At 43.3% G+C, this 13339-nt stretch overlaps 1 protein-coding gene across 7 annotated transcripts in view; it reads right to left on the bottom strand.

Annotated features, from left to right (window-relative positions):
• The window catches only part of FOXK2 (forkhead box K2), a 62215-nt gene that overhangs the window by 3216 nt on the left and 45660 nt on the right, over window positions 1-13339 (bottom strand). For 6 of the 7 annotated variants that reach the window (XM_051797512.1, XM_051797513.1, XM_051797509.1 and 3 more), the window contains exons 2-8: window positions 11536-11730; window positions 8671-8818; window positions 8074-8220; window positions 5079-5272; window positions 4131-4306; window positions 2905-3201; window positions 2310-2519 (exon numbers count right to left, since the gene is read on the bottom strand). In XM_051797512.1, the coding sequence (XP_051653472.1) occupies window positions 2310-2519; window positions 2905-3201; window positions 4131-4306; window positions 5079-5272; window positions 8074-8220; window positions 8671-8818; window positions 11536-11730 (1367 nt within the window). Of the gene's footprint in view, window positions 1-2211; window positions 2520-2904; window positions 3202-4130; window positions 4307-5078; window positions 5273-8073; window positions 8221-8670; window positions 8819-11535; window positions 11731-13339 lie in introns of all 7 variants that reach the window. The other variant, XM_051797510.1, reaches the window with a different exon arrangement.

Below are 13339 nucleotides of genomic sequence, written 5' to 3'. Positions count from 1 at the left end.
AGCAAGCCATCCTAGAGAATACCTGGAGTATCACCTCTGCCTGTACCAAGCTGTAAATCAATTTGCTCTTGTATCTCAGCAGTCATTCAGCTCCCATTAGAAAAGCTACTCCTTGTACCATTTCTGAATAGGGGCCACGGAGATGTAACTCCTGAATAAAATGCCTTCCTGCAAATTTATTGTTGCTTACATAAAATCAAGAAGTTCACCTCTCACCTTCAAACACACATTAAGACTGTCACTGCATTATCCTGTTCGATTCTTGCAGTGGAAGGTGTCCCTGCCCATGGCAGGGAGGTGGAGTGAGATGAGATTTAAGGTCCCTCCCAACCCAAAGCACCCTGTGATTCTGTGATTATTCACTCCAGGGTCTGGTGAGCAGCAAGAGACCCACTGGGTACAGCCACAGCTGATATGTGGGAGTAGGAAACACACGAAAGAATGATGATGTTTGAAATCCACACTGAAAGCTGAAACACAGAATATCCAGCTACAAAATTTTACTGTGCAATAAGAAGCCTGAGTTTCTTTTGGACCTCAGAGGGTTCAGCTGACTCACAGGGACCAGGCAGTGCTGCCAAGCTGCTCTGCTGAGAGCAGGATCTCACAGCACCTGCTTACTACACATGGAAAATGGAGCGGGAGTTGCTCTGGATTTCTTTGCTTTCAGATGGCACAAACCTTCTTCCTCCAAGGACAAACACACACAAATGTGTGTATAAACACAGATGTGCCCGTGCTAACACAGACACACACAAACAAACCTGTGTTTCTGTGGGCCCAGTTCCCCCTTTAGATGCTTTGCCTGAGAATTACCTGCTTTCTTGCTGGTTCAGGAGTAACTGTAACAGAGAGACCAGGACCTGGAGTACTCCTCACTTGCTGTTCACATTGTGAACACCTCAGGAGGTATTTAAAGCCCAGGAATCTCCCACCCTGTCACACAAGTGACACAGTGGGAAGCACCACAACTCTACTCCTACGTGCAGCCACATTCCCTACACACACCCAGCAGCTGCCCTCTCAGGGAACATGATGAAATCAGCTGAGTTTTAAGAATCCAGGAAAGAGACAAAAGGACTTATTTCTTACATTCAAAAATAACTTTTCAGTGTGTTTCACATGGCTCTCAGCTCAATTCACACATCCCTTCTGACACAAAAAGTGCACCTCAGGTCTGACTGTGATTGCCTTTGCTGCTCTTAAGCTGGAAGTGAAGTGGCAGCAGCCACAACACTTGACCTATAAATGTCAGAGGAGTAAAAAAGAACAAAGCAGGTAATTCACTCCATTAGAAAGACTTTAGAGCAGAAATGCAGGCAAGAAGTTGATATAAGATAGCCCTAAAATATTTCTGTAAACATATTTTATGACACAAAACCTCCTTCAGTATCAGGTAACATTCAAAGCAAAACTGTAAGAACCAGCTGTGTGCACCTGCAAAGCAAAGCAAGTGGGAATGTATGGAATGTATGGAATGATGACAAAGCACAGTCTGCCCAGTTCCAGAGGGGAACAAGGGGATTCAGATAACAATCATCTCAAAATCTTTCAGAATTTTGGTCATTTTTAGCACAGATTCAATAAAATCAGAATAAAAAGTAACAGTTTAAAAAGCCAACAACCAAGTTCTGGTTTTCCTGTTGCTGGGTTCCCAACAAACCACCTGGGATCAGATACCATTTGAATGGCTTTTACAGGAACTTCTTTTAAAACTTGTTTCTCTCTGGGTAAATCAGTAATGACAGCACTGAAGTCACTGAGGCTTCACAGGAAAAGGGATCAGGACGGGGGTGCCACAGGCCTGTGGATGAGAGAGATTATTTACAGGAGCAGGCAGTGACAGGACAAAGGGGAATGGCCTCACTGACAGAGAGCAGGGTGAGATTAGATGTTAGGAAGAAATTGTTCCCTGTGAGGGTGGTGAGGCCCTGGCACAGGTTGCCCAGAGAAGCTGTGGCTGCTCCATCCCTGGAAGTGTCCAAGGCCAGGTTGGGTGGGGCTTGGAGCAACCTGGGATAGTGGAAGGTGTCCTATCCAGGCTTAACTAGGAAGGAGGACACGTTGTCACCACTTAGAACATCCCTATAATGACCACAAAGAGAGTAAGATGATGTTCAGGTGATGCTCAGTGAGGAGAAACCCCTTCTTACCAACAGGGAGGAAGAGCCCCTCGCAGGGCCATGAGCTACAGTTTCTGTTGGCACTTACTCTTCAGTCTAACTATGAACAACACAAGGACAGAGCTGAGAAGGCAGCAGTGGTGCTGTGAGGTCTCCCTGGGCAAAGCCCAGCCCTGCCATACGTACCAGCAGTGCCCTGCCCCGGCAGGGCCGTGGTGATGGGCACTATGTGCGTTCCGTTCTGCGTTACAGTTTTTATGGGCAGCTGGTGCTGCCCCAGGGGCGCCTGTTGCACGATGGTGACTGTCTGGAGGGGGGTGGGCTGAGATGTCTGGATGATCCGACTAGCAGCTCCTATTGCAGCATGGCTAATAGCAGGGAGAGGCTCCACTTTCACTGCAAAACAGGGCATAAAACACGGTTAAAGACAAGGAAGTGGTAAAGAACCACCTGGTTTCACTCAATCAACCCTCGGTGGGAAAGTGCATCTATCGTTTTATTACTTGCTTCATCCTATCTGAGAAATGATGATGCAAAATCTTCAGTTTTAGCCAAACATTTCATCTGGAAGTATTGATGTCCCATCCCTGGAAGTGTTCAAGGCCAGGCTGGATGGGGCTTGGAGCAACCTGGTCTAATGGGCTGCATTCCTGCCCATGGCAGGGGGGTGGAACGAGATGATGTTTAAGGTCCCAAACCACTCTATGGTTCTGTGACTTCAAGTTTCAAATACTGACCCCTCTGCATAAAGAGGTCCCAAAACAACCCCCCAGGTTCTCACCTTTGACTTCCTTGTGGTCTCCATTCTCTTGAGGTTCTACCTTGGGCTGGGTGACCATCGCCGCTTGCGTGACGACGGCCTGTCCCGCGACAGTGTAAGTGTTTGCTGGTGCTAATCCAGTCACGTTGGTGACTGACACAGCTGGGATCTGGTGGACAACATGAACTGTCTGAACTACAGGCTGCTGGGATGTTGATGTTGTCACAGGAGTTGCAACAGTGTAGGTGACGGGTTTAATAGTTTGTGGTAGCTGCCGTTGTACAGTAATTAAAACTGGTTGGCTAGAGAGAGGTGATCCTACGAGAGAGAGATCAAAATTAGGCTGCCAATTTTAATTATTTATTTTAAACCTGTCATTCTTTTAAACTTAACACTAAAGCCTCAGAGGTTTAACTACCTCCTTCACTAACAATCCAAAAGGTAACACTGGACAATGAAGACTATGACACGTGGTTATTCCCAGCCACAGACCCGGGGTAATGGTTGTCCTGGCTCAGTAAAACCCACACTCCATTTGGGCACCCCCCAGCCCTCCCCCAGTGCAGCTACACTGACAAAAATCCCCTCTCCACAGCTGGGAACATGTACATGCTTCAGGTGGTGTGTGGAGCATGTCTGCATCAGCAACACTCTCCACATCCTTAGGCTGGGAGATCCTGGTGTCTCTGTTCAGGACCATGTTTGTCCTCTCCACTGAATAATCACTGGCACTTCTGCAGTGCCACAACATCACCAAGAAAATGGATGGAAACATATATAAACTAAGGTAATTAAACAAACACATCCTTATCCCATCATGCCTTATGCCCTTTTGTTTTAAATAGGAAATTTCTTCTCTCTCTTGACCCTTCCAATTCTTTTATCCCCCGCTTTGAAAGGATGAGATGATCACAGAGCAGTTAAAGGCATTTCCTTATTTCTGTAACACATGTAACCTTCTATTTTCTTTTTTTTTTTTCTTAACTAGAGAGAATACACTTTGAAAGCAAGTGACAACTGTTACAAGACAGCACAGTCCTACACAGGCCAGAGGCACAGCCTCTCCGTGTCAATGTGATCCAGGGTGCTGGAGCAGCCCCCTGCAAACAGAATCTCCCTGTTTCTGAGTTTCTCACAGATTTGCTCTGAAGGTTAAGAGATTAAATATATATCCTTTTCTGGTGAAGTCTTGGCACTATTTCTGCATGAGCCCCCTCCCTGCCCCAGCCCAGCCCAGGGCTCCTCACCTGGGGCACTCTGTGCAAATCGCGCTTCTTGTATGACGGCGAGTTTTGGCTGGATAGTGCTGGGCTCAGGTTCCATTGGGACAGGAGACCCCTCCCTGGACAGGCTCTCGGGGGTCTGGACGCCACTGGAGTGTGCAGACAACACTCCAGAGTGATTAGGAGAAGCTGGGGCACTTCTGTAGTTAAAAATGAAAGCAGCAGCTGATGTGTTTTAACCTTCCTCTAAGGAGACCGTAACACGCGGCCCACAGAAGGGGAGGGCAACTCGAGTTACAACCCAGATCCCAGGATCTTTTAGAAAGCTTCTGTTAAACAGGGACAGGATTTAAAAGCAAACTCCAGGTACAGTTAACAGAGAAGAAGTGGCTGGATGCCTTCTTAGGGAGACTCTAAGCAATCTGTGAAACATGAACGTTTCTTCTGGTGGAGAAGAACGATGAGCAAATCTCAGGCTATAATAGGGCAAGTAGTAACAGATCTGCACCAGCAGAAAGGTCATAACTTTACAGAGGGAATAATTTAAACCCAGGTAATTTCCCCATCATGAATTCTGCTCGAGCATTATCAAACTGAATACACAATTGGCATCTTTAAGGTCAACAGAATGGTAGCCGGTATCTGAGAATTTTCTTTGCAAACAGTTTTAAAATCCAGTAGATGGCAGTTAGAAATTAAAGTTATAATTCTGTAAAATCCACCAAAGGTACAGCAAGGCTTGCTTACGTTAACAATCTGATAGTTAGTTATGCAAACAGAGTTCTTTTAACACTGAAAACAAGCAGTAAACACAAGCCTGGTGTATGGGGCAGCCTCCTAACGAGCCACACAGAATTCAAACACTGAGTCTGGATGAAATTAAATTACTAAACTCGTGACTGTATCCAAGTCTGTATCAGCCTGAAGATTAAACAACAGCCATAGTCTTTTTGTTCATCTGTTTTTCCTTACCTAGAAGAGAGTGGTCCCAGAGGGGTTCTAAAGCAAGGTACTCCCCTAGGCCGCCTTTTCCTAAAAGCCTGCTCTATTAATTTGCTTTCAGAGGCAGGGTCTATCCTCCAGAATGAGCCTTTGCCTGGTTCTTCCTGGGAACGTGGTACTTTGATGAAATAACGATTCAGAGAGAGATTGTGACGTATTGAATTCTATGGAACATAAAAAAATATGTAGAATTCATATAACTTTTCCAAGTCAGAATGTGGCCTAGTGCAGCAGTTTGTACTACAGGAGACTCGGGGTTCAGCTCTTTAATTCCTTAATTCAACAGAACTCAGAGCACTGCCAAGGCAGTGCCATAAACCTGAAAGGACTCTTGCATTTGTCAAACCTTTCCCAGCAATTAAAAACCCAGTATGCTAATTGGAAATAACAGGAATCCCATTTTAAATCTCTCATGAGAAACACGGTGATCGCACCCAACTGTTAGGACACCACAAATACTTGTGCAGAATGCAGTGATAAAGAGAAAAATAAAGAAAAATTACCAGTGTTCATACACAACCCTTCCCCAGGTGTCCCACAGAGTGTCAGCTCCTTCTAGGAGGGCCAGCAGAACACAGCAGGTAGATTTTTGATCCTAGACCATAACCCTGCTACTGTTCCACAGTTCAGAAAGAAAAGGTTAAATTACACAAGTTCCAAAAGGCAGCTGGATTGGTGGGAGTTCACCCACAGTCCAGTCTGTCTCAATAAAGGAGCCAAGGACTTAGTGTGTCTAGAAAAACACCAAGTGGCAGCAGGTCCTGAACCGGGTTTTCCGTGAGCTCTTCGTTACCTCGATCTCCTTGCACGTTCCTGTGTCCTCCCTTTGCTGCAACACCCCCTCCCCTCTTGCATCAAAGTGATGTACAGAGCTGCTGACACCCTCAGGTGGCTCTGTCTGTGCTTAGCTTTGCACACAGGACTTTTTAAATTTTATTTTTTTTTATTTTTAAGATCTATAAACCCCAAAATCTCTCTCAGTATTATTGGTGAACAAGAAGAAACTGCTGCTAAGTGTTCCTGCTGAAATACTCGTGGGGGAACAGGGGTAAGTGGACAAAAAGCTTTATGTTAACAAAAGCCCTCAAAAATTTGCAAAATCAAATGTAAATCTTGCTCAAATATCTGAGTTCATGACCCTGATGGCAAGTTTGGAGAACCTAAAGCAATGATAACCATGTATGGTTTCTTAAATGCAAACTGATGAAACCAGAGATGGTTTTCTCTGCCAAAAATTGAAACATAACTAGAAAGATGCCAAGGACATGTTTATAAATTGTATTTATTTCTCCATATGTTAGAATAAGAGAGTAGATCCAAAAATACCTGCTAAAATAAGTTCACAGAGAGTCTTCAAGTGCTCAACAAAATGAGACCTTTGAATAATAAAGGATATAAATATCTCAATGCTATTTATTAAGGTACAGAATTGGGACACTATATATGTGTGTGTACTCTATGTTTTGAATAATATGGGCATATATAGCCTCAAATATGATTTCAAACATCTATCCTACATCACCCTAGCTGTAATCCAACTCCTGATGGATAGAAGCTGGCAGAGCAGTGACTGAACAGCATCTGATTTTCAGCTTTTCCAATTGTTTCTCTGAATAGGTGCTAATTAATTACTCCAGAACACACCATGTCTGCTGTGTCTATCACCTTGGCTTTCTGGAGCATTACACCCCCAAACACACCCCCTGTTCTACAGCAGAATTCTTCACCTGAGCACAACAGTGTGTGTGTCTTGGGTTCACCATGCTCAGGTAAAGCAGCATCACACACACAGACACTCGAGGTGCTGCAGAATAGGAAGGAAAACACACACCAACATTTTATAAACAGAGTCTCGTTGCTAAAACAGATCTGTCAGCATGTCTGCAGCCAGGATACTGCACTGTTATGTGGGAAAGGGAAACAAAAGAGACTTCCCAGCCACAACAGCAGCCAAGTCCTGGCCTAGCCAAACCCTTAGCAAACAGCCAGGAACAGCTCCATTCCTGCTAACTTGGGAAAGTGATCCAACTTTCATGTAGGTCTCATGACAAATAACTACGTGATTAATATTTCAAATTCTCTTCCTCTGCTGCATTCTTCAGTCTTCCACTTGTACAGCCAGTGTTAACACTTCCTAACTTTTCCTCCCCCACACTTTTCTCCACTTTTCACCTCCCTGAAAATAACTCCAGACACGCCCCTGCTGCAGAGTAAGCAGCAACCAGTGACAGTGATCCCCCACAATGGACAGTGTGCCCAGGGCCTTACAGGGGCAAAACTCTGCTCCTGGGCCTCTGAGACACCCAAAGCAGCACCAAAGGCACTGAACCTTCATGTGTGTGTGGGCAGACTCTGCCAGACTGATCTGTACTTGGTTAGTCATCCTGGCAAACGCTGGGGCTGGTCTTTTCAAAATGAAAAGCAAGCAGAAATTAATTCTGCAGAGCTGAAGGGTTTGGTGTAACTCGGTACAGAAATGGGCAAGTTCACAAATAAAACAGGGCACGAACCAGGGCGAGATAACAACAGATAACACACTTGTTCCTTCACTTATTGCATGGTCAAGATCACTGTTCCCAAATAAAACTGAACTTGTAACATTTAATATCCTTATTTTATCTCAAGATAGCAATACGGATGTTTACACAACTGTAAGCTACGAACACACCACCATTCCTAGATAGCAGATGGTATTCAAACCCAGTGCCAAATGTACTTTCCTTCCCCCAAAGTCTGTCTGTACTAGAGGTTTAGAGAACACCATTCCATGAATACAGCAATGTTTCAAATAGAGACTAATGTAAGTTGCTCACTTTGTTGGAGGACTTACAATCAGGAGAAAGACAACACAGTCATTTGACAAACTCTGTTTCTGAAGGGCTCTGAGGCACCAACTGCTCAAGACCATTTACAGCTGCCAGCATTGCTTCCAACTAAAAACAAATATTCCAGAAATCAAGCTTACCTGCCAGCCCTTGTCTGCTGTCCTGTAGTAAGGATAATTTTTAGTTATGTGCGTATAAATTCCATTTAGTGTGAGCTGCTTATCCGGGGCCATTGTAATTGCTTGGACTATTAACTGTGCATAGGAGTAGGGTGGCTTAGAGTCATCCTGTATGGGAACAAGGAAATCTGCATTAATAAACTTTATAAAGATATACACACTGCTTTCTACATCAAAAGTCACACAGCATAACTAACATGACTTAAGGCACTTTTGAAATGACCAAAATCTGAAGTCAGAAAAGAAACTAAGATAACTTTGTTCTTCTGATTAGCAATTTTAAGATAACATAAATTTTGGAGCCACATAGAACTGCAAAGAATTTTCAACAGCCTGTGAACAGATCTGTATCTGAGACTGCACAGACCCTCCCCCAGGGGAGAGGGGTAAACCAATCAATCAATCAATCTCACTTCTGATCACAAAACCCTAAACGTTGTTTTCAAAGTCTGTGATCTTAAATTACAACTCAGTGCACACGTTTTAGCAAACAAAACACCCCAAATCTTACATTCACTTCAGGTGTCATTTCTGGGACTGATTCCCAGCCCTGTTTACCTTTGGGCTGTCTCCCCCCGATGCTTCCTTGTCGTTTTCCGACTGGGAATTGTCGGCCATCAAATGCAGGTCAGATGGGATCCCACGACTCATCTTGTACCCTGAAGAGCCAGCGCCGCGGGGGCTCGATGGGCAGGAGTTTGCAGCACTGTAGAGCATAAAAAGAAGATCCTACTATTTTGTTATACAGTTTATCACCACACTGTGTCTCATCAAAAAGCTCTTTGCTGCAGCAAAGCCACTACCAGAGCTCTGAGGCTGGCAGGGCTTCCAGCACAACCCCCACCTTCCAAGCCTTGCTAACTCAGCCACGGGAATTACAGTCCTGCCAGGTGCAGCTCAGCCTTCCCTCCTCCAAGAACCAGGATCAACTGATTTATTGGGCTGTACTCTATTTGTGTAAGATTTGCCCACACCAAAGTCCACTTTAGCTGCATCAGCAACCACCAATTTTGAGACAGTAACTAGAAACAAGACACACATCTTGCATGGAATTTCTGCCATATGCTTGTGTTCAGTCTGCTCACAAAAAAAAATAAAAAATCACTTTTCCTGGGCAGTGTTTTTGCACATTTGAGAAAATACAGCAAGCAGTGAGGAAAAAAATAGGTTTGGTTCTTATTTAAATCTCAGCCAATATTGTTTTAAGTGTTTACAGGCATGTGCACATACTGACACACACATGTGTATAAAACCCATACTCTGATCTGTAAATGGGATGCATCAGCACTGACTCAGCTAATTTAATGCAGCATTAGGCCAGCAGAGCAGATACACTGTTAGAAAGCAAGAGATGGTGCCAAACACATACAAGAGTATCTCTTAATACTTCACATTCTGCCATCCATCACGGAGAAACAGAGATAAAACTGTGTGTAATTCCACTGTGACATCTTTCTATCAGTGTCCCCTGCCTTGCACAGGCTTCAGGAACTGCAGCTGCACAAAGCTGGTTTGCTTCTGCAATGTCCATTTAGCCAAGAGGAAAGACACACTCAGTGGGTGATGTCTGTCCCCTTCCCCAAAATAATTCTGGCAGCTCTCTGCTCTGCAGTTCATACTGCAACTGATTTCAATGCAGCCCTCAGGAATTCCAAAAAAAACAGAAATCCCAATGGCAGAGCCTGCAGTGCCCCCAGAACCAGCCTTATCTCCACAGACAACCTTTAACCTAACTTGAATCTGTGGTTCAAAATGCAAAAATAATTAACTCTAGGCAATGTTATTCAGATTTATACACTAAAGCTTTAAGAATTTCACATCTGTCGAGGTTTGTTTGCCTGCCTGGCCCCTCACATTTTTTGCTACCTCCCTTTTTGCCTACAGAAGGAGCCAAGCAGTGCAGATTGGGCAATATATATTTATATAAAAATACCCTTCAAGCTTCACATCACAAGAAATCCACCAACAATTTGCTACTAGTGCTATACTTACTATAAGAGGGAGATTGGATTTTTTTAAGTGTTGTACAGAAGAATCCTTGATTAGAGCCAAAATGTGTAGCTAATTTATTTTTTTCAATATAGGTCACTGCTGCTCTGTGTTTTCACGTATCAGCTGACAACATCCCTCTGCTCTGCTCACTTTAGCATATATTGACAAAGCCACACATATGGTACAATCAAAGCAAGTTTACAAGTCTTCTGCAAAACAGGGTGATTTGCAGAGAAGCTGTCAAGCTTTGCTCTCAAAATAGACTCAGAGCTGTCGTCTTTTTTTGTCTGTAATAAACTACTCAACAGGTGCATGAAAGCCCTGAAGAGAATCACAAAATTCACAGTGAGGCAAAGGCTGTGGGGATAGATGGGATGTTATCTGAAATACCTGTGACCTGCTCTGTCATTTCTTGGGCAAGATGTGTTTTCCCTGCATTTTTATAAGAAAGCAAACCTGTTATACAGTCAAGTCTAGATCTCTTTTCTCTCTGCTTCCATCACTTATACAGATGTCATTAAACACTCCAATATTGAGATCAAGATCTTGGCAAGCATGAAAGAACTCAATTATCCTTACATTCAAATTTCATTAACAAGTTGTACATTTTTAAAAAGCGAGCACGAACAGTCCTTTGCTCCAGTGAAGACACAGGAAGTGAGAGGGGACAAAAAACACTTTCAAAGGCACGTACGTGACTCTGAACCAGCTTTCAGTGCCTTCACATGGAAGCTTTGCTCCTGAACTTCCCAGGAATTCCAACAATTCTATCTGAACTGATTTTACTGCTTTGTGGGGATGGGTTGCTTGTGTTAGTTAAGAGTTTGGTCCCAAGTAACAGGTCGGTCAATGGTTACAATTACCAACTGAAGCTGCAGGGCAAGGAAAATCCCAGATCCCACTCCCCTGGAGCACTGTCCAGAGCCTGCACCTCACCCTGGATTTTAAGTAAAATGCCTGTTTACTCCCAGCAGTGACTAATCAATAACAAAGCTCCTGGAGTAAGAGATCAGTCCATTTTCCACACTAATGATAACCCAAAACCCCATTTGTTCCGGTGATGAACTTTGGGGCAACAGTGACAGATCAGAGTGTTTAAAAATGGTGTGATTTAAATTTATTTAAAGTGTTGCCATAAGCATGCAAGAGCAAAAAGCAATCTTAATCAGCTGGAATGCAAGAAAAAGATCTGCTGTCTTACTGTTCTAAGAATACCAAGCTCCTGAGCAGACTGTTACACATTTAACTTGTTAAATCAGAATATCACAGACTGTTCATGCAACTGTGTTATTAGTCAGCAGAAAGGTGGTTTCTCCAGGGCAGGTAACACTGAGTTTCAACCCAACTTTGACCTCAAAAGCAAAATACTGAATGAGGAAGCTGTGCTGAGCCTGTCCATGGCCCTGCATCCCACCTGCAGGGTTTAAATACCTGATAGTTCCCGTGGGAGAAGGGAGAGGGCTGATCAGGTGAGCCATGTTGTCTGGAATGTTTATTGTTAAGGGAGAGATCTGGGGTTGCACAGGCTTCACTGGGGACTCTGGGGCCTCCTGTTTTTCTCTCTTTTCATTGGACAGAGCTGTGAATGTTATCTTGATGTTTGTGCTGGGAAACCTGAAAGTACAGCTGGAAAATAAAAAAAAAACAAACACACAAATATATGAGCCACTTGTTCATACAATGTAAGACTTTCTGCAAACTTGCACGTACCACCTAAGCTCATTTAGAATTTAAAAGCTACGGTATCTTATGTAATTACCCACAACCATCTCCAATTTACAGATCACAGACAGATCAACATGACCAGAAAGAGATCCCCAGGTCAGCAGCTCTGACATCTGGAAAGGAATCCAGGCAAATGAAATCCTTTCTAACACGGGCACTTTATGTGTTGTCTCCCAATTTCTTGAGGTTCACCCTGATCCTGCACCAGCCCCCAAAGCTGGTTTGTTTTGAAGACAAAAGCCCATTATTTTATGATGCCAAAGAACAGCTTCAGCAAATGAACAAGTAGGTCCATGATAGCAAAATTAATCAGGAGCATAAACGTTGGCCAATTTGAGGTCTACTCATTTTCATAGGGTTGGTCTAAGAGATTTCTTTTCTCTTAAAATACCTATTAAATTAAACATATATCAAACTAACTCTGCTCATTTACAGAGTATATTGCTGCTGTAGTACTACATTCAAGTATCTTTTTTTCAGAGCTGAATTTTAAGACCCAATTTCAATAAACTGCCCATTTTCATATATTGCCAGAGATTACATGCCCAAATTTAATGACTAACAATAAATTAACAACGTGCAATTGTTTAGAAATTTGAAATTTAAACCACAATGCATGCACCTTTAAGTATTCTCCTTTCTACATCCCTGTTCTCAGCATTTAGAACTGAACCCAATTAAACATGACAAGCTGTTTCTAACTTCTCAGTAAATAAACAGATTGAGCAAACAAGAAACTTAATTTTCTTTCAACAAAAGCATCTATAAAAATACAGTTCAAGTAACTTTACTATCTCCTCATTCTTAAGCTGTCAGACTACACTAAACCCACAATGACATTTACACACCTCCCACACGACGAAAAGGACTTTCCAACGACACTATACCCAGAAACAAACCTCACAAAATGTTGGGTTTTGGGTTTGGGTTGGGTTTTTTTAAGTGTTTCTAGGTAGATCTGGTTTTACACAGAAAGGAAACAAGAGCATGCTGGAACAGAGGTGAGAAATGAGCTATGAATGCGAGATAGGCTGTAAATAAAAAGTGCTCATTTCTCTGGAAAAATATATTAAACATAAAAGTGATGTAAGAATTGGAAGGAACACTCAGCTGTGGAGTAGCCTTGAAAACATGAACTCTCCTGTGTTTTGGCTTTTATTTCTTAAAACGAACCTAAGGATGTTTCTAGAACAAAGGCAGCATTTGATTTTCACTGTGTCCCCTGCCACACGCACTGCAGTGATTCTTCTTCCCTACAATACACACCCAAGGATCAGGAAAGAGAGAAAGAATCCACAGTGACCTTCCTTTTCTCTCTGTCTCACTCCTCAGCACGGCCCGTGGCCGCGTTTAACAGCCGACCTATTTCTGAAACACGCTCCCTGCACTAAATTAGGAACAGAAGCTGTGCCAAAAAACTGCACTCGCGTTTCAGCCAGGAAGTTAAAGTGGACCAGTTTCTGGGTTGGGTTGTGGAGTTTTTTAGTATCTTCAGTAACAACTCGGTTCT

Source organism: Manacus candei, unplaced genomic scaffold, assembly GCF_025592945.1.
Source record: "Manacus candei isolate 608988 ecotype Guabito, Panama unplaced genomic scaffold, ASM2559294v1 h1tg000047l, whole genome shotgun sequence".
Classification (NCBI taxonomy): domain Eukaryota; kingdom Metazoa; phylum Chordata; class Aves; order Passeriformes; family Pipridae; genus Manacus; species Manacus candei.
The sequence above is the reverse complement of the archived record's forward strand: the minus strand, read 5'-3'. Positions and strand labels throughout refer to the sequence as shown.